This window comes from Miniopterus schreibersii (genome assembly GCF_964146895.1).
Source record: "Miniopterus schreibersii genome assembly, chromosome: 4".
NCBI lineage: Eukaryota > Metazoa > Chordata > Mammalia > Chiroptera > Miniopteridae > Miniopterus > Miniopterus schreibersii.
Genome location: NC_138105.1, coordinates 70,118,027 through 70,140,048, shown reverse-complemented (window position 1 = coordinate 70,140,048; position 22,022 = coordinate 70,118,027). Strand labels below are relative to the sequence as shown.

At 40.7% G+C, this 22,022-nt stretch overlaps 1 protein-coding gene across 1 annotated transcript; it reads left to right on the top strand.

Moving 5' to 3' along the window:
* The first annotated feature begins 1,459 nt into the window (after positions 1-1,459).
* On the top strand, positions 1,460-18,403 carry LOC308555805 (uncharacterized protein). Its single transcript, XM_081134412.1, has 4 exons — positions 1,460-1,639; positions 14,694-14,820; positions 15,079-15,139; positions 15,508-18,403. The coding sequence occupies exons 1-4, from the start codon at positions 1,637-1,639 to the stop codon at positions 17,066-17,068; spliced, it is 1,752 nt and encodes a 583-aa protein (XP_080990538.1). The 5' UTR covers positions 1,460-1,636; the 3' UTR covers positions 17,069-18,403.
* Positions 18,404-22,022: the final 3,619 nt, after the last annotated feature.

Here is a 22,022-nt window from a genome sequence, read left to right as displayed (position 1 = left end):
ACTTCTCAGAAATCTGGGTTTCACCTAAATAATAATCCCCCTGCGTGGTGAGTCTGAGATACTAGCATAGCATTCCTTCTGGCAATGATGGAATCACTCCCTGCCAGGCCTCCCCTCCATATCGTATGCACAGATACCTGTCCTGACAGGTATCCTCTCTCCATTGCCTGGGGAAATGCTCACCTTTAGAATCATCTGAAACAAACAGCCCCACCCACACTGCAGCAACAACTCCATCATGTCTGGGGACACAGAAGAACCCCTGCAGGCCTTCTGACACAGGGAGCCTGAGGGCCAGAATCAAAGAACCACAAGTAACCTCAATGGCAAGAGAAAAGGAGGGCACACGTTTCCACCACTGATCCAAACCGGCTAGGGCTGGTAATTTGATTTTTGAAAAAGATGCTAAGAATGAGGAAAGAATATTCTTTTTAAAAATTGGTGCTGGGACAACCGAACAGCAACATGCAAAAGAATTAAGTTGGATCCTTACATTACACCACATATAATAATTTACCAAAATAGAACAAAGACCTCTATCTGAAGTAAAACTATAACATTCTTAGAAAACCCATAGGGGAAAATATGACCTTGGATTTGGCAAACAATTTTTCAATATAATACAAAAATGGTAAAATTAAAATAGTGTTTTGTTATATCAGTCCAAATAGGACTTGATTACCTTAGGGCAGCGATTTTCAACACTGGTGTGTGGCAAAAGACAGACTGGTGTGCCACGAGAATTTTTAAGACATGCAATACCTAACTAGTCAGAAGCACTGGCCTCTTTTCCCTTAGATTGTCAAATTAAAATGAGAACCACCAACACAACAATAGCCATCCGGCGTGAATGAATCAAAATTATACCTATTTCTTGGTCAGACTGGCAAACATATATATTTTTTGGTGTGTAGCAGAACTTTAGTCATTAGTTTATATGTGCCATGAGATGAAAAAGGTAGAACATTGCTGCCTTAGGGATATTACAGCCTTTTACATTCCAAAGTTCTCTAACGATACAGTTTTTAAAAATTATCTCAAATAAATTTCCCTCTAGTGTAAACCGCACACCTGAGAATTTAATGAATGGTCCAGGCTGCGAGGTTCCTACTTCCCACCAGAGCCAAGTGCTTGGGAGGCCGGGGATTTTTTTAAAGTACGGAATGAACGGGGGTGGGGAAGTGATGGGTGGGAGACTCCACGCTGTCAACAGTACAAGATCAAATGGAGCCAGACCAATTATATATGGTGAGGTGACTTTTAAGGGCATGTAGTTGTAAAAAAGGATCACAGTTCTACCAGGGACCACGCAACATTGTATTTCAACGCAAAAGTCCCACGGAAAACGAGTTCCAGAAGGCCTTCTGCGCAGCGGAGATAGCTCTGTCCGGCTGTCACTCAGGCGCGAAAGAACAGGGCCTTTCGAACTGTCCAATCAGGGGTGGCCCAGGGCAGGTGGGCGGGGCGATGGTCCTCAACCCGCCCGGACGTCCTGCTCGCTCTGGCCGTCCTGGGGGTCGGGGGTCGCTCGCCCTTAGAGGCCCCGGGCTGCCTTGCCGCAGGCTCTGTGGGGTTGGGACCTGTCCTCTTACCAGAAATCGCCAGGAGGACGCCAGGGGACCCAGGAAACCTAAAAATGGTGAGTGCGCGAGGCCAGGCTGCGGAGGCAGGGACGAGGTACTGGTTGCCACCGCCTTTTGCTGACCCGGCCTCCCCAAGGTCAAGTCCAGAAGCCGGGGAGCTGCCTTAGGACCTCGGTCCGCTCCCGCACGCAGCGTGGGGGTGTGGCCGGCAGCGGGACCCCGCGTCGTGTCCCGTCGCTGCGCGCGGCGGTTTCCGTCTCCCCGGGCCGCTCTGCTCCCGCAGCCCCGCGTCCACCCAGATGGTGCGGTGATCACGAGAAGGGTCGTAAGAGAACAATCGCGAGTTATTTTCGGGTCCGTGCGTCGGAGGAACTGATCTGCGGGGTCCTCGGCCCCTCCTTTCTCCCCAGGGGGCTCCTGTTTCCTCCTGAGTTTTCCAAATGTTTGGGAAGCACGGTCTCAAATCCACAACCCTGCTCCTACCCCAATCTTCCTAACTGCCTAAATTTCCAAATCCCCCCCCCATTCCCAAACGCCAACCTCCCCTCTCCGATTCAAGCATCAATATCATCTATTTGTCTTCTGGGGTGCATTTCAACAGACCCATATTTTAACTGTTTATCATTTTTCCCATAGTCAATGGGTGGCCTTTAAATAGGGCTAATTTTTTGTTTGTGGATATTTTACATGAGAGAAAAGTAGCGAATAACCACTTGCAACTAGGTTGTATAAAATTCTTATGCCGGACCTCCCAGGATAGTTCCTGGGCACAGCCAGCCTACGGGAAGTCCTTTGGGTGTTTGGGTGGAGGTTCCTCTTGGCAAACTTTTCTGGGTGATCTGTCAGCACTGTCCCTCTTTAGGTTTGTCACCTGTAAAAGATATATTCACTTTATTTATGGATTGTTCAAACACTGGGTTTGTGTCTTTTAAAATATCAGTGGTTACCCAAAGCTACTCCAGTGGGGAGCAGAGAGCCCTGTGGTCGGTGATCCAAACTAAGCACACACACACACAGAGCCTGCAAAGGGAAGTACTTGAAGGCCCAGTTGGTTCTTCCTGGGGAACCTCCCCCTGCAGGTGTCCTACCTGCTCACACCCACCATCTAACTTGCCTTTACACCGAGAAGCTACAGCCCTGGAAAGCTGGGGATGCAGGAGCACATGGGAGAGAGGGTGACGCCCCTTCTGGGCCTGTTTCTAGGCATATGGGTTGGAGTTTTACATCCACAGCGTAGGTGCACTCAGAATGTAATCCATGCACATTGAGAAAGTCAGTAAAAGTCAGGGGTTCTGTGTCCTGGGTTAAGGTTCATGAATTTGGGAGTGTATTTGGGTCAGAACCTTAAACTAAACCCAACGGAGCGTTTCCTCACTGTGAGATGAAGCCTGAGGGAAGGAGTGTTTTTTCCTGGGTAGAAGAGGGTATTGGAGCTCCCAGACTTTATTCATGGGGCTGCTCAGGTGTCCCTCCCCTTTTTCCCTGGGGACTAACCCCACTCCGGGGGTTCTTTCTCAACCTGGAGAGTCCAGAATGTGGAACCTTCTGAAAGTGCTTTCCTTCTGTCCTGTGGGAAGCAGAATGATCATCTGAGCTGATTCCAACACTTGTTTCTTTCCTTTGGATCCTTTATTGGAATAGTGTAGCCCTTTCGCTCTAGTTTCCCTGAAAACTTGGGCTCTGAAACTGTGTCATTGACAGATAGGAGGTGAGGAAAGCAAGAAAATTGTAAAAATAGAGTTTTTCTTCTGTTTAGGCAAGAGAACCTCAAGATGGTGAGGTGAGTGTATGTAAGTACATTTTTCTATTTCACATCAGTTTTTATATGTGTGTTCCTAAAGAACTTGTTAAAAAGCTAAAGCAATTTAATTTCTATCTTTTTTTGAAAATATGTTTTTATTGATTTCAGAGACAAGAAGGGGGAGAGAGAGAGAGAGAAACATCAATGATGAGTCATTGATGCTGCCTCCTTCAGACTCCTAGTGGGGATCTAGCCCAAAACCTTGGCATGTGCCCTAACTGGGAATCAAACCATGACCTCCAGGTTCATGGGTTGACCCTTAACCACTGAGCCATGCCGGCGAGGCAAATTTCTATCTTAATTGATGTGAGGAGAACTACTGAAAGCTCATGTAAATCTTTGAAAATCATACTACATTTAGGAGCTAAACTCAAACCCTAATGCATTATAATATGCTACTTACTCCTGAAAATACCCCTGGTGTGAAATATAGGAGGACAAACTATGCTACTGTGTGTCCTTTTGGTTAGCAAGAAATTTGAAAATTTTTATTTTGTATGGTTTACATTTTGTAACTGTTAGTACATAAAGAAATTAAGTGGTTTCCAAAGATTTTCTGACAGACTGTGGCTTGTGTTTTCATTATCTTAATACTGTGTTTTACTGAGCAGAAGTTACTCATTTTATTTTAGTCAGACATCATTTTTTTCTACCTTGGATCTTACTTTTGTTGCTGTATCTGAAAATTAATCACTAAACCAAGGTCATAGATTTTCTTCTATGTTATCTTCCAGAAGTTTTTTAGTTTTGCATTTTATACTAAATCTGTGATCCATTTTGAGTTCATTTTTGTGAAAGATGTAAAATCTGTTTATAGATACTTTTTTTGCTTATTGATGTTTTTCTTGCACCATTTGTCGTAAAAACTATGTTTTCCCACTGAATTGCCTTTAGTCCTGTCAAAGATCAGTTCAGTATACAAGGGTTGGCAAACGTAGATTTACAGTTGTTTGTATGGAAAATAATACAATAAATGATCAATAAATAATATGAGAATAAACTCTGTGTTTCATGTACTCACAACTGAGCCACACTGGCCAGGGCCTGATTGGGTGTTTTTGCTTCCTCATGTTCCAAATGACTGGCTTGATTCTCAGCATCCTCTACTCTACTGTTGATTCCCTGCAAGTTATTCTTCACTTCAGTTCGTGTAGCCTTCATTTCTGACTGCTGCTTTTTTATGGCTCGTATGTCCTTTTTCGTGCTGTTGAAGTTTTCACTGAGTTCCATGAAGTTCTCACTAAGTTCCTTGAGCATCCTTATAACCATTGTTTTGAACTCTGTGTCTAGTAATTTGCTTGCCTCCATTTCACTTAGTTCTTTTTCTGGAGATTTCTCTTGCTCTTTCATTTGGGGCATGTTTCTTTGCCTCGGCATTTTGGCTGCTTCCCTGTGTTTGTTTCTATGTATTAGGTAGAGCTGTATGTCTCCCAGACTTGGTAGAGTGGCCTTGTGTAGTAGGTGTTCTGTAGGGCCCAGTGGCGCAACTCCCGTCACAAGAGCTGGGTGTTCCAGGTGCGCACCTGTGTGGGCTGTGTGCACTTCCTGTTGTAGTTGAGCCTTGGTTGCTGTTTTCTCACTGGGAGAGATTGGCCCCCTAGGCCAATCAGCTGTGAGGACCAGCTGCAACTACAGTAGAGGAGCTGCTGTGCAGGAGTTGACCCTATGGAGCAGGACTTGCTTCAGTGGGGCTTTGGTGCTCATCAAGGCCACCCCTTGAGTGTGACACTTGTGGAGGTGGTGAGGTTGTAATCTGGTGGGGGTCTGAAGCTGTCCACCAGGTGCACTGGCCTCCTGGGAAGTGCAGTCATCCACTGCTTGTGCCCTGCTTGGGGCCACCTAACACAGGCTACAGTGTGATCTGCAGATGGCTGCTACTTGTGTTGGGCTTAGAGGTGCCCAGGAGAGGCCTAGCTGGAACCAAGGCTAGTGCTGGCCCTGGGGCCACTTAGGGTAGAGAGTATGCAGAGGCCAGATGCTGCTCATTTGAGAGATTTTAGGAAAGTCTGAAGCATGAGGCAAGAGTCGCCAGTTGTGTAGAAAAGCAACTGGAAACAGTTTGGATAAGCCGGTAGGTTAGGTGGGACAAGGTCTCGGAATCACCAGGGTGGACAAATAGTGTGAACCAAGCTGATAGAGACTCAAATATGGTGCTTGTCGGTAGGCTCTTTCATGGGGAGGGCTCAGCAAAGGAACAGTGGCCTCTGCCAGCACTTTTGTCTGGCAGAAAGCTATTCCCCAGCTCTTGCCCTGAGGTCAGACCATTTAGTTCCTCCTTGTATGTCCCTGGTTCCTTTCAGGGTGCTGCCCCTGTGCTGGAGCTCAGAGGGAGTGAGTTCAAATGAGTCCGTGCATGGGCCCTTTAAGAGGAACTGCCTGGGACTCCAGCAGCCTCCATGTCACTCAGCCACAGACCCCACTGGTGTTTACAGCCCAAAATTATGGGGATTTCTTTTCCTGGCACTGGAACCCAGGGCTGGGTGTCTTGTGTGGGGCTGGGACCCCTTGCTCCTCAGGGGCGACCTCTGCAGCCAAGATATATCTCCTGATTATAAACCACCACATGTAGGTGTGGGACCAGCCCGTTCCATGGTTCCACCCCTCCTACCAGTCTTGATGTGGCTTCTTCTTTAACTTCCTACTTGTAGGACTTCCATTCAGCTAGTTTTCAGGTGGTTCTGAATGATGGTTGTTCTGAAGTTTAGTTGTATTTTTGGTTTGCTTGTGGGAGGATTTGAATACTGCATTAACCTATGCTGTCATCTTGACCAGAAGCCGAAACATCAATTTTTGTTGTTTTACTTATTTATGCATTCATTGGATGATTCTTGCATGTGCTCTGACCAGGCACCAAACCCGCAACCTTGGTGTATCGGGACAACACTCTAACCAACTGAGCCACCCAGTCAGGTGTCTCATATTTTCTGATTTCTGGTTCTGGCCTTTCCTTTTCTACTTAAAGAAAATCCTTTAACATTTCTTGTAAAACTGGTTTAATGGTGATGAGTTTCTGGGAAATATTCTCCTTCAATTCTGTGTGATAACCTTGCTGGGTAAGTTATTCTAGGTTGTAGCTTTTTTTCTTTCAGCATTTTAAAGATGTTTCTGCAACTCCCTTCTGGCCTGTAAAGTTGCTGCTGAGAAATCAACTGATAGCCTTATGGGGTTTCCTTTGTATGTAACTTATTTTTCTCTTGCTTTCTTCAAGATTCTATCTTTATTCTTAACTTTTGCCATTTTAGTTACAATGTGTCTCCACGTGGGTCTCCTTGGGTTCATCTTCTTTGGAACTCTTTGTGCTTCCTGGACCTAGATGTTCTGTTTTCTTTCTCAGGTTAGGAAAGTTTTCAGCCAATATTTCTTTAAATAACTTTTCTGTTTCTTTCTCTGTTTATTTTCCTTCTGGGATGCAAATATTTTGAGTGTTTGATGTTATCCTAGAGGTCCCTTAAACTATCCTCACTTTTAAAAAATATTATTATTATTATTACTCTTCTGATTGATTACCACTGGTGTATCTTTCAGGTTGCTGACCTTTTCTTCTGTATTAGCTAATGTTGTGTTGATTCCTTCTAATGTATTTTTCATTTGAGTTATTGTCTGCTTGGTTATTATAGTTTTTTTTATTCCACTCTTAAGTTTGGTGAGCATCCTTATGACCATTTCTTTGAAATTTTTATCAGGCAAATGACTTATCTCCATTTTTGTAGGTCCCTCCCTCTCTCCCCGCTGTTTTTTCTTATTTCTTCATTTGAAAGATATTTTCTGTCTTTTCATTTTATTTGACTTTCTATGTTTGTTTATATGATTAAAAAAAATAACCCCTTCTCCCCCAGTTTTGAAAAAGTGGCCTTATGTAGATGCAGCCTTTGTGTAGGCTGTGTGTGCCAGGTGGTTTTGGCAGGCTGGTAGGAGCTAAGCAGGTGCCTAAGGTATCTGTGGGGGATACTGGCATACCAGGCCAGAGCGTCTCTGGGTAGGGAGGCCAGGTGCATGTAGTAATGCCCTGTTGACCCTGCTTGCTTCTTTTATTCAGGTCCAAAATGGTTTCAGGTGATGTGTCCAAAACAATCTACAGTGACATTGCAGGTAGGACAGAGCACATGGATAGAGCCCCCATCCACCTTGTGGAGGTAGAGGGGATGTAAACAATCATGCTCACTGTCACCTCAGACCTCATATAATTCCTGCAGTGCCCGGAGAGCTCCTGTGGCTGCCCAGTTTTTTCTTAACAGTCCCTCGTTCTGTTGTATAGAAAGTAGTTGAGAGTAGAAGCAACCTCTGCATAGACTTTATGTGCCAGGTGGTTTTGGAAAAGTGGTTGGAGCTTACAGTGCCTGGGGCACTGGCCTGCTGGGCTGGAGTTGCTCCCAGGAGGGAGATCAGACCCACGTGGTAATACCCTGTTGTTCCTGCTAGCTCCCTTTTGTTTGAAGGCAAAAGACTTCAGGCAATGTAGCTGTGAACACACTGAGGTGATCTTGCAGGTGGCCAAAGCACCAGAATAGAGCTACCGTTGCCATACGCAAGTGGAGGGGGGGGTAAACGGTGGCGTTCCCTGGCACCTCCAGAGAGCTCCTTCTGCTCCAGCTTCCCAAGGGCTCCTGTGGTTTCCCACCCTTCTCTGTTAGATTTCTTTCTCTCCTTTGCTGTTTAGAAGCTGTTGATTCAGCCATCCGTTGTTTTCCAGGAGTAATTGCTCTCTATGTACCTGTATGTTTGATTTTGCTCATGGGAGGGGGCTAGTTCAGCATCCGCCTTCCCTGTTACCATCTTGGACCTCCAGTTTGTTTATATTAAACAAGAGCCTACTTGATATAGAGGTAAATGTGGGCAGAAGGGGAGCATTCTTAGTTCAGTGATTTGGTCTCAATCTTTTATGAACCTATGTCCCTTGGGTTGACTTTCTGTGATGTAGTAAGAAAGGTATTTGGTCTTTGTCCTCAGTCGTTAGCAAAAACCTCTTGAAGCCCTTGGAATTACTTGAGTGATATGGGTGACAGAGTGTTTTAGTTTGAATATGGCAATTCTTGGCCAGTTCCTAGATAGCTTCAGGATGGGGGTTACACCAGAAATGCCAAGCCTCGATAGAGACTTGGAACTTTCAGCCCCAGGCTCCTAGCCTGTGGAGAGAGGAGAGGAGGTAGAGAGTGAGATAATCACTCATGTTTAGTGCTTTAATAAATTGTGCCCATGTAATGAAACCTTCATCAGAACACGTAAAGACAGGATTCAGAGAATTTCTGGGTTGGTGAATACATCCAGGTTCTGGGAGGTTGACATATCCCTTCATTTCTACCCCCCAGACCATTCCTTTGCCCTATGCATCTGTTCCACTTAGCTGTTCCAGATTTGTGTTGTTTGTAGTTAACCAATACTATAATAGTAAGTAAAAAGCTTTACTGAATTCTCAGAATTATTTTAGTAAATTACCATATCTGACAGAGTGTGGAGGAAATCTATGAATTTGTAGATGGCTGAGTAGAAATGTCAGTAGTCTGGGCACCCCATTTGGGCCAGGTATCTGAAGTAGGGACAGTGTATGGGACTGAGATCTTAATCCGCATCATCTCAGAAGTGCCGCCTCATGTAGAGCTAGGAAGGCTGGAAGAGACTCAAGTTGCTTATTTTCATACCCCCTGGTCAGTTAGGCTTTGGGAAAATCCCAGTCAGTTATGCTCTTGTGAAATAGGTTGTGTTAAGGACATGGCTTGTTAAGAAAAAGAGAATATTCTGGTCATATTTTAAAATGGCTACTTTTTTGTCTCTCTGCCTAACTGCGGAGACAGTGGTTCACCACTTGCCCTCAGTACTTTGATGAAGTGTTGATTTTAAGTTTCTTGGCTTTTCTGAGGACTGGAGCCAGCTTCTAAGCTCCTTACATGAAAGATCAAAACGTCTCTGACTCCTTTTCTGTGTGTGTTTACTGTTGACAACTTTAAAGCTTTACCCCTCCTTCATCCCCTTCTGCCCCACATGTAGTGATAAGAAATGCTGGGTGTTCCTTCCATTGGCTCTAGCATGTTATTCTATCTACTGGAGGCCCTGCCCCTGTACCCAAACTTTCACCCTAGCCCGCATCTGCTAACCTCAGTAAGGCTCTTTTTCTTGCTTTCTGTCATCATTTCACACTTGCTTGTGGGGCCTGCCCTTCCTGACCTCCCCAGTCACTTCCATTATGGAAATAACAAACCCTTTCATTCCCTCTAGGCATTTCTTTGTTATCATCAGTATTAGACATCTAAACCAAATTACCTGTGGGGGTCCACCTGCCTGTGCAGGTGACTTAACAGTTACAAAATATGTAACATGTTTTTATTTTGCTATTCACTTTGCTTTATTTTTTTATTGATAAATCCTCCAGATCTCTTTATAATAATACATACCACTCTTGTATGAGTGTACAAGTTCAAATACACATAAATTCTGTGGATAGTGTTGAAAAGTGGCTGGGCTATAGATATTGATAGAGTTCAAATTTACAGGCAATAACAATGGAGTGTATCAGTTGACCTTCCATTCGTGCATAATTTATTGATTTGTTCAATCAATGGTTCAACACTTGAGATTATTAAATTGACTAATTTTTGTTCAAATCACTGTGAAATTATAGCTACTAGACATTTTGTTTGTCTATTACCTCATTCCCAAGGTGGTGGATATTTTTTCGTGTATTTTTTTTTATCTTTTATTAAATGTTTTGCTTCTTTTTCCACTTTTAAATTGTGTGTTCATTTTTACACTGCCAACTAACCCTTTTTATATTGCATGAATTGCTGACATTTTCTTCCACTTTGTTGTTTGTTTTTTAATAACCTTAATTTTAATATATTTGCGTTTGTCAGACTTTTGGCTTTATAGCTTATTCTTTTTTTATTTTTTATTTTTGTTTAAAATATTACAGATGTCCCTTTTTCTCCCCAATGACCCATTCCACCCCATCCCTTCCCCCTCCCCAGTCCCTCTCCCCACCGTTGTCCATGTCCTTGGGTTGTGCGTATATGCATATAAATTCTTTGGTTACTCTCTCCCCCTCCACCCACCCACCCTCCTCCATCCCTCTGACATTTGTCAGTCTCATCTATGCTTCCATGTCATTGAATCTATTCTGTTCATCAGTTTATTAAGTTCTTTAGATTCCACGTATAAGCGAGATCATGTGATGTTTGTCTTTTGCTACCTGGCTTATTTCACTTAGCATAATATTCTCCAGGTCCATTCATACTGTCCCAAAGGGTACGAGATTCTTCTTCTTTACAGCTACGTAGTATTCCATGGTGTAAACGTCCCACAGCTTTTTTATCCACTCATCTACTGATGGGCACTTGGCCTGTTTCCAGATCTTAGCTATTGTAAACTGTGCTGCTATGAACATCGGGGTACATATATTCTTTCTGATGAATGTTTCAGGATTCTTAGGATACATTCCTAGGAGTGGAATCACTGGGTCAAACGACAGCTCCATTTTTAATTTTTTGAGGAACCTCTGTACTGTTTTCCATAGTGGCTGCACCAGTCTGCATTCCCACCAGCAGTGGACTAGGGTTCCCCTTTCTCCACACCCTCACCAGCACATGTCATTTGTTGATTTGTTGATGGTGGCCATTCTGACAGGTGTGAAGTGATACCTCATTTTGGTTTTAATTTGCATTTCTGATAATTAGCGACGTTGAGCATTTTCTCATGTGTCTCTTGGCCATCCGTATGTCCTCTTTGGAGAAGTGTCTATTCAAGTCCTTTGGCCACTTCTTAATTGGGTTGTTTGTCTTCCTCTTGCTGAGTAGTATGAGTTCTTTGTACACTTTGGAAATTAGCCCCTTATCAGATACATCCTTGGCAAATATGCTTTCCCAGACCATGGGGTTCCTTTGTATTTTGAGGCTGTTTTCTTTTGCTGTGCGGAAGCTTTTTAGTTTGATGTAGTCCCATATGTTTATTTTTTCTTTTGTTTCTCTTGCCCTAGGAGATGTATCACTGAAAAGTCCACTTCATGGGATGTCTGTGACTTTACTGCCTATGTTTTCTTCCAGGATTTTTATGGTTTTGTGACTTACATTTAAGTCTTTTATCCATTTTGAGTTTATTTTTGTGTATGGTGAAAGTTGGTGGTCTAGTTTCATTCTTTTGCATGTATCTGTCCAATTTTCCCAGCACCACTTATTGAAGAGACTGTCTTTACTCCATTGGATACTCTTGCCTCCTTTGTCAAATATTAACTGACCTTAATGGCGTGGGTCTATTTCTGGGGTCTCTGTTCTGTTCCATTGATCTATATGCCTGTTGTTGTACCAATACCAGGCCGTTTTGATTACAGTGGCTTTGTAATACAGTTTGAAGTCTGGTAATGTGATCCCTCCCACTCTGTTCTTTTTTCTCAAGATGGCTGCAGCTATTCGGGGTCTTTTTTGGTTCCATATAAATTTTCGAAATGTTTGTTCTAGGTCTGTGAAATATGCTGTTGGTATTTTAATAGGAATTGCATTGAATTTATAAATTGCTTTGGGTAGTATGGACATTTTAATGATATTAATTCTTCCAATCCATGAGCATGGTATATTCTTCCACTTGTTTAAATCTTCCTCTATTTCTTTTTTCAGTGTCACGTAGTTTTCTGAGTACAGGTCTTTTACATCCTTGGTTAAGTTTATTCCTAGGTATCTTATTTTTTTAGTTGCAATGGTAAATGGTATTGCTTTTTTAGTTTCTCTCTCTGTTGGTGTGTAAGAATGCCATTGATTTCCTAATGTTGATTTTGTATCCAGCTACCTTGACAAATTCCTTTATCAAATCTAGTAGTACTTTAATGGAGTCTTTGGGGTTTTCTATGTACAATATCATGTCATCATCTGGAGCGTCTTCTGTGTGGGGATCGAGAGTGACTCCTTCTCCTCTCTCTCCCTCGACCAGGACCTATCTCGGAGCCTGCATTCTCTGTCTGGGGAAGTAGACCGGGACCACCTCCGCTCCCTCCGCGGGGAGTGGCTGCGGCTGCAACCCATTTGGAGCCCTCCTCTACCTCACACCACCTCGGAAACCACTCTCTTTTTCTTATATAAGAAAATTTTCCTATACTTGCATCACTATATGACTTTTAAAAGTGGCCTAGTTTCATTTTTCACACTTAAATCTACAGTGAATTGGCTATTGTCCTTGGAATAAAGAGGAATACAATACATTTCTTCAGGTTGGTTAACAGATTTCCCTTGGCCTAGGTTATAAAGTGTTCCTTATGTTTGCTGCTGCTTTACAATGCCCTCTCTGTCCTTGACCAACTCTTTATATTAAATGTCAGCCCATGGAAGAACCTTTCCTTTCTTTTGGTCTTTTTGTTTATCAGTAAGAGTGTACTGTCTGGAGTACTAGCTTAAAAACCTTTGGTGTATGTTAGGTAGGCTGCCACTTTGTTCTGTAGAAAACTTTGTCCATTTTTGGACATTTGTACCTCCTACTGGGTCTGTTTTGGGAATTCATGAAATTTTATAAAGATATTATTTGAGAGAGGTGATATCTGGTGTTACCCAAGAAAAAAATTTAAATTTACTTGATCACTAAACACTCATTCGTTTTGTTTGCTACTGAATTAATTTAGTGTGGAGGAACTGAGGAGCAAGGATTCAGATGTTGTCTCTTAATGTAATCAGTCACACAGGATGGACTCAGTTCTTCAAACAAGAAATGTGAATTACTGTCTACCAGGGAAGCTCAGTAGAGACTCAGTGCCCAGAGTGTTGCTGGGGGCTAATTATGTGAGCAGCATCTGACAAATGTAAATTACAGATTCTCAAAAGAACAGGAGTTTACTATATGCCATATTGTTTGCATTAATGCTTTAGCCATACTGAGGCACTATTATTATCTGTGAGGATGTTGGGGTCACTAGTGAAATTTAATCTTGGGCCTGCTGATGTTCACTGTCTTCTGCACATTAGGTAGCAGGACTTTTTTTATGAGTAAGCACTACAGTTTCACTGCAGAAAGAGTAATTAGGGCTGAGCCAGATAGTTCCTTTTACTCCCTGGGCTCACAAGAGAGGTGTTCCTATTTTGTTGTTCTACTGAATAGATCAGTTTTTTGTATTAGAATTGATGAGTGGGAGCCTTTTCTCTGTTCCCTACACATAGACATCCATGGGTTATTTATCTCTTTCAGGGACCAGCATTTAGGGGGATTGTACCACTTGGGTTCCCTTTGCTCAAGGGAATGGGTGGTCACGCTGCTGTTCCTACATGGGAACTTGGAAATGAGAGAAGTTGTGAGGAGAGGCTCTAGAGTGGCTGGTTGAGTATCACTTGCTGCTGAAGTTAGAGAAAGGGGATTTTATGTTTTTGGAGGAAAGCACTGTTGAACACTACGTATTTTATAATCATATACAAATTTATCAAACTCTTGTGGACTTCAGTGAACTCCCTTGGAGTCTTAACCTGTCCCTCAAGGTCATCAAACCCTAGGTTACAGTGTTTTGATTCTGCTGGGAAGACCTTCTCTGTGATATTATCATCTCAGTGTGTGTGCCTGTGTATCCTAAAAACTGGTGGGAAGCAACCCTGAGGCTCATGGGTATAGGGATTTGGGAGATGTCTAAGTTGTCATGCCTTCTTCCTCATGTCTGAGCTGTATCTTCCAAATAATTTCCTAGCCCCATGAAATGAGACAGAGAAAAGAAGGTAAAACTGATTGGGATATTTATTTTACAAACCAATTATAATTCATTCTGCTTCACAAGAGTATTTTCATTCAGCCAACTGGATCTGAATACTTCTAATGTTATAGAGTCCTTTAGAATAATATTGCCTACTGGATCTTGTTCCAAGTTGGATTCCACAGCCCTCCTGGCCTCTCATGTTTGATGATTAGAAGAAAAAGCTTCCAGTTCTTCACTGTGTTTTATTCATTATGAGCTCATGCAGATATGATGCTGTGCTTCATGGAGTGATGCATTATATGGTGGGTATTAAAGAAGGATATGAAAAGTTTTTCTCACAGTGTATTAATGTGCTTAAAATGGGAGTATTTGTCTCATTTGTATAGCATTTCTCTCATTTCCCTAAGATGCTTTGTATCCTAACATGAGACAGCAGTGAATACTGATGTGATCACAAGAAAAAGATAGTAATAAATTCCATGTGTTCATGACGTTGTTAAATTTATGAGGAAGTGAATGTGGACCGATAGTAATAGTTCTGACAACAGAGTCATAAAACAAATGTTGAGAATCCAGTGTCATGTGTGAACTTGTTATGAGGTGAATATCAATTTCTAGTGCCGTTCATCTCACCCATTCTCTTGTATACATATTTGGGATGTTTTAGGACTCAGTGGCCTTTGAGGATGTGAGTGTGAAGTTCACCCTGGAGGAGTGGGCTTTACTGGATTCTTCACAGAAGAAACTCTACAGAGATGTGATGAGGGAAACCTTCAGGAACTTGGCCTCAGTAGGTAGGGATGACAACATTCTTACTTACTTGTTTAGTCAATTAGAAAACCAGTGCTGCTTGCTCATCAATGGATTTCCAAGGAGTGGAATGTGGAAAGTGAATACATTGGTAAATAAACCATAATCACAGCTCATCATGGATTTATTATGTAACAGTTTTTCTATAAGTTCTTTTTCTTTCTTTTATTATTATTTTTTTGTTTTAGTTTTTTTTCCTATGAGGTTTTATAGTTTATAATTTTTCCTGGTCTGCATTTTAGGAGAAATATGTAAAGATCATAACATTGAAGATCACTATGAAAATTATGGGACAGATTTGAGGTGAGTCACACTCACATGAGAAGGCAGTGTCCCATGAATCTTAGTATGTCATGAAATATTTAAAACAGCACATAAAACAGATCAGCCAAGTTTTAAAGTTATTTATTATTATTACAATATTTTCATCATAATTTTTTTTCTCACATGTGACTTAGATGTTTAGTGTTTCAAAATTAGCACATTTGGAAATAGTATTTTGAAACCTCATTTATGAATACACTGTTTTGATAATAGTTATGATTGAGCCCTCTTGCAAAACATTTAGCACTTTCAAACAGTCAGAAAGCACTGAAAACTTATAGTTTCCTTGATTATGGTAAAATTATTAATAAATAAGATATTAATAATATGCTTTTCACTTTTTACAGCAGTCATATAATAGAGAGACTGGGTAAAAGTAAACAAGGTAGTCAGTATGGAGAAAACTTCAACCAGATTCCAAATCACAATCAGAAAAAGAAAACTTCTACTGGACTAAAACTATGTGAATGCAGTGTATGTGGAGTCTTCATGAATCATTCATTCTTTAGTAGGCATATGAGATCTCACAGTACACCCAAACCATATGATTATCAGGAATATGAAGAAAAGCCATATAAATGTAAGGAATGTGGGAAAGCCTTCAAGTATCGCCAATCCTTTCGAAGACATGAAAGGATTCACACTGGAGTGAAACCCTATATATGTAAGCACTGTGGTAAAGCTTTCAGTTGTCTCAGTTACTGTAGAACTCATGAAATATCTCACACAGGAGAGAAACCGTATAAATGTAAGCAATGTGGTAAAGCTTTTAGTTGTCCCAGTTACTTTCGAAAACATGAAAGAAGTCATACTGGAGAGAAACCGTACGAATGTAAGCAATGTGATAAAGCCTTCAGCTGCTTTACATCCTTTCAAAGTCATGAAAGGAGTCACAGTGGAGAAAAGCCCTATGAATGTAAAAAATGTGGCAAAGCTTTCAGTTGTCCAAGTTACTTTCGAAAACATAAAAGAATTCATACTGGAGAGAAACCCTATGAATGTAAGCAGTGTGGTAAAGCCTTCAGTTGTTCCAGATCCTTTCGAAGTCATGAAAGGAGACATAGTGGAGAAAAGCCCTATGAATGTAAAAAATGTGGTAAAGCCTTCAGTTGTCCAAGTTATTTTCGAAAACATGAGCGAAGTCATACTGGAGAGAAACTCTATGAATGTAAGGAATGTGGGAAGTCCTTCAGTTGTCCAAGTTACTTTAGAAAACATGAAAGAAATCATACTGGAGAGAAACCCTATGAATGTAAGGAATGTGGGAAAGCCTTGAGCTCTCTTACCAACTTTCGAAGACACATGATGAAACACACTGGAGATGGGCCTTATAAATGTAAGGAGTGTGGAAAAGTGTTTGATTGCCCAAATTACTTTCAATATCATGAAAGCACACATAGTGGAGAAAAGCCATATGAATGTAAGGAATGCGGCAAATCCTTCAGTACTCCCAGATTCCTTCAAAATCATGAAAGAACTCATACTAGAAAAAAGCCTCATGAATGTAAGGAATGTGGTAAAGCCTTCAGTTTTCCCTGTTCCCTTCAGAAACATAAAAGAAGTCATACTGGGGAGAAACCCTATGAATGTAAGCAATGTGGGAAAGCCTTCACTTACCTCAGTTCCATTCAAAAACATGAAAGAGCTCATAGTGGAGAGAAACCCTATGAATGTAAGGAATGTGGGAAAGCCTTCATTTCTCTTTCCAATGTTCAAAGACATATGATAAAGCACACTGGAGATGGACCTTGTAAATGTAAGGAATGTGGGAAAGCTTTTGATTGTCCTAGTTCATTGCGAACACATGAAAGAACTCACACTGGAGAGAAACCCTATCAGTGTAAAAATTGTAGTAAAGCCTTTAGTCGTCCTAGTTCTTTACGAAATCATGAAAGAACTCATACCTAAGAAAAAGTCTATGAATATAAAGAATGTGTGAAAGCCTTTAGTGGACATGTAAGAATGCACACTGGAGAGATACCCTATGTGAAAAAGCCTTTAGCTGTCTCATTTCTTTGGGAAGCCACACACACAAAAAACCTCACAGTGGAAAAAGTTCTAAATGCAAATAATATAGGAAAACCTTCTTTTGTCTCAAATCCCTACAAAATCATGTGAGAATGAATACTAGGTAGAAATTGTATAAATGAAAAAAATAAGGTTAATTTTAACAAATGTTTTCAAAGTGATGTGAAAACTGCATTGGAAATAAATCATATTAATGTAACTAGTACGGGTAGCCTGTTGAAAATTAATTCATGTAGGATATTCTAGAAATTTAACAATATGAAAAAAATGTGGTAAAGGTTATACAAATATATGTTCTTATAGTTACTGACTTAATTTTTTAAAAAATTAAAGGTTTTTTAAAAATCTTTCAGAGAGAGGAAATGATTTCAGAGAGAGGAAAGGAGAGGGAGAGAGAGAGATAGAAACATAATGATAAGAGAGTCATTGATCGGCCGCCTCCTGCACGCCTCCAACTGGGGATAGAGCCCACAACCCGGGCATGTGCCTTGACCGGGAATCGAACCGCGATCTCCTGGATCCTAGGTCGATGCTCAACCGCTGAGCCACACCTGGCCAGGCACTGACTTAATTTTTAAGTAATTCTCTCTGTAGTGTGGAGTTCTACTTACTTTTACAAGTAAATATTGAAGTGAGGTAATTCTGTAGATCCATGGGTGAATTGAAGTGTATTTCTAACATGCCAGTAGGTTTAATTTTTACATAATTTTGTAATTGATCTATAAGAATAGGACTATTGAAAAAAAATAGCATTTTGGTTGGGTTTTTCCCCCTACTGGCCTTCTGTAACAAGTACTGGATATGTTTTATCCTTTTATATATATATTGTGTGTGTGTGTGTGCATGCGTGCACGTGCATGTGTATACATGCGTATACGTGTGTGTGTATACATATATATGTATATATTCCATCTTTCTTTAATAGAAAACTACCTTTTTATTTGCCTGAATAGCCTTATTTTGTTTTTCTTGCCATTTAATAAATTTGTAAGAGTGCAAAGTTCTTCATAGAGTATAGTCTCGTGAATTGTTTTCATCTGTCGTCCTTCATTCTTTCTGATTCCTTCTGGTTGGGCTATGGAGTTTGCATTAAAAAGAGAGACCTATGATAAGACAATAAAATCTAGAGTTGGAGATGAGCCTCCTTGAGTAATGTTGTGAAGTACAGTTTCTAGACTCTGTTGGTACCATGTTAGAATTCACCAAAGCCTATCTTACGTGCAACTTGGAACACAGGAGAGAAATAGGATTAGGCAGGTTTTAGGGCCACCTGTATAAATAAAACAAGAGATGCAAAGGGCCTTTGCAAACACTTGCTTCCAGACCATTTTCCTCTTTCTTTGCTCTGACAAGAATATCCTCCTCAGCCATAAAAAGAATGAAATCATATCGTTCTCTGTCAAATACCCTGGACCTACAGGGTATTATGCTAAGTGAAATAAGTCAGTCAGAGAAAGACAAATACTATGTGATTTTACTGACATGTGGAATCTAAAGAACAAAATAACTGAATAAACAAAATTGAAACAGACTCTAGATACAGAGAGTAGACTGGTGGTAGCCAGAGAGTTGGGGGACTGGGTGAAAAGGTGAAGGGATTGAGAAGTACAAATTGGTAGTTACAGAATAGTCATGGGGATGTAAAGTGCAGCATAGGGAACATAGTCAATAATATTCTATTATCTATGTATGGTGCCAGGTGGGTACTGGAAATACCGGGGGGAATACTTTGTAAAGTATATGACTGACTGATTACTGTGCTGCACACCTGAAACTAATACAAAATAATATTGAATATAGCCCGGCCGGGCGTGGCTCAGTGGTTGAGCATCGACCTAGGTAGGATCCAGGCGGTCAGGGTTCAATTCCCGGTCAGGGCACATGCCCAGGTTGCGGGCTAGCCGATCAATGACTCTCTCATCATTGATGTTTCTATCTCTCTCTCTCCCTCTCCTTTCCTCTCTCTGAAATCAATAAAGATATATTTAACAAATAATAATAATAATGATATTGAATATAAACTGTAGTTTATATTCAAAACCACCAGTCACTGCTTAACTTCTGTTTGATTTCACCTTTTGACTTCTACAACTGTCTCCAAAGTTCAACTCTAAAGATTCAGTTCAGTTTGAATTCTCCTGCAAGCCCTCATGTGTCTACCAGGCAATAAGTATAGACTCTCATCATTGGGAGTGTTCTCTGAAACACTAACTCCACTCTTCTCTAGATTGTATTTCTCTAGGGTCTAATTTGTATAATAAATACCTTGTTCTGTTAATGCCACTAGTGACTATGTGTTCCTGATTCCACAATGACAGCTGCAATGGTGCAGTCAAAAAGAGCCATGTGGGAATTTGTTCCTCTGCTGCATGTGCAGTGACTGGTCTGAGCCAGTCCTTCCATGTGAGAATCGGCACCTGCCTCATATCAGGCAGATTCTGGGTGTTTCCTGTTACTCAGAGCTGCACTCAGTCCCTCAATATACATTCAGTTATTTTTTATTGTACGTGATTGAAAGAAAGTTTGTGCTTTTTTCCTCCAATGAATGCGTCTGTAGTTTTTCTTAGAAACATTTTATTAACTGTTTAACAGACACTCATATGCTTAGAAATATTATTGTGTTTTTTATTTCCTGAGTTTATACATGAAAATCTTATTGTAATTATGGATTTTTAGGTTATTGTGTAATTTTATCTATTTAATCTCTATATATTCTGAATCAATATTATAATGTGCATACAAATTCAGGTATTTTCCCTCAGGCAAATTATTTTTATAGGTACAATTTTTGTCACGAGTCTAGTTTCTTATTCATTTCTAATCCAAAAAAAAATTAAATCATAATTTTTTCAATCCCCTCCTACCAAAACCCACCAGATCACATCTGTAGTTAGAGGGGTGTGTGAATTTTAGTACAGTAGTCCCTCCTTATCTGCAAGGTAAATGTTCCTAGACTCCCAGTGGATATCGGAAACCATGGATAATACCAAACTGCATATATGTTTACTAATGTTTTTCCTGTACATATATACCTTTGATAAGTTTATTTATAAATTAGGTATAGTAAGGCATTAACAACAACTAATAAAATAGAACAATTATAGGATATACTGTAAAAAAAGTTATGGGAATGTGGCCTCTCTAAATAACTTATTGTGCTGTAGTGACTCTTGTGATGATGTGAGATGACAAAATGCCTACATGATGAGATGAAATGAGGTGAATGATGTAAGCATTGTGATATTGCATTAGACTGCTACTGACCTTATGACAGCACATCAGGAGAATCATCTGCTTCGAATGATCCCGAATTATCGAACCATGACAGTTTGATAGTTGGATGTCAGGAGCAGATGATGATGATGATGGTTGGGGATCCTCCATAGTTGCAGGGGTTCATTTGTGTGTGTGTGTTTGTTTTCCAGTATCTTTTGGAAGAACATTGTGTTCAGAAGTTGGTGTCTTTTCCTTAACTCTGTTGCTTCAGAGGTTGTAACCTTTGGTGATCATACAGGTGACTTTTTAAAAAAAAAAATTGTTGAAAGTATTACAGATGTCCCCTTTCTTCCCCCTATTGACCCCCTCCACCCCACTCCTGCCCCCTCCCCAGGCCTTCACCACACTATTGTCTGTGCCCATGGATTATGCATATATGCACATACATTCTTTGGTTAATCTCTTCCCTCCTCTGTCTCTCCCCTTCCCTCTGAGATTCAGTTTGTTCTATGCTTCTATGTCTCTGGACCTCTTTTGTTTGTCAGTTTATTTTGTTCATTAGATTCCACACATAGGTGAGATGATGTGATACTTGTCTTTCTCTGACTGGCTTATTTCACTTATTATAATACTCTCCAGGCCTCACCATGCTGTGCTATCTCAAAGGGTAAGGGATCCTTCATTTTTACAGCTGCATAGTATTCTATGGTGTAAATGTCCGAGAAGATGCTTGATATGATTTCAATCTTCTTGAACTTGTGGAGACTTGTTTTGTGTCCTAACATGTGGTCTGTCTTGGAGAATGACACGTGTGCACTTGAGAAGAATGTATATTCTGCAGCTTGGGGTGAAATGTTCTGTAAATGTCAATTAAATCCATCTGACCTAGTATGTCACTTAGAGTCACTGTTTCCTTGTTGATTTTTTGTCTGGAAGATCTATCCAGTGAAGTCAGTATGATATTAAAGCCCCTACTATGACTGTATTGCTGTCGATCTCTCCCTTAAAGTCCTCCAGAAGTTTTTTTTAATATATACTTAGGTGCTCCTATATTGGGTGCATATATGTTTACCAGAGTTATATCCTCTTGTTGGGTTGATCCCTTTAGTATTATGTGGTGACCTTTCTTTTCTCTTGTTATGGTCTTCATTTTGAAGTCTATTTTGTCAGAAATGAGTACTGCTACCCCAGCTTTTTCTCATTTCCATTTGCATGGACAAATTTTTTCCATTTCTTCACTCATCTTGTGTGAGTCTTTTGTTCTGAGGTGAGTCTCTGTTATAGACAGTATATATTTGGGCCATGTTTTCTAATTCATTCAGCTACCCTATGTCTTTTTGTTGGATCATTTAATCCATTTACATTTAAGGTTATTATTGGTAGGTACTGATTTACTGCCATTTTATTTCTTTGTGCCTATGTTTCTCTTTCTATTTCAGCTTCTTATTACAGCAGTCCCTTTAACATTTCTTGCAATACTGGTTTGGTGGTGATAAACTCCTTTAGCCTTTTTTTGTCTGGGGAGCTCTTTATTTCACCATCTGTTTTGAATGATAGCCTTGCTGGATAGAGTAGTCTTGGTTTCAGATCCTTGTTTTGCATTACCTTGAATACTTCA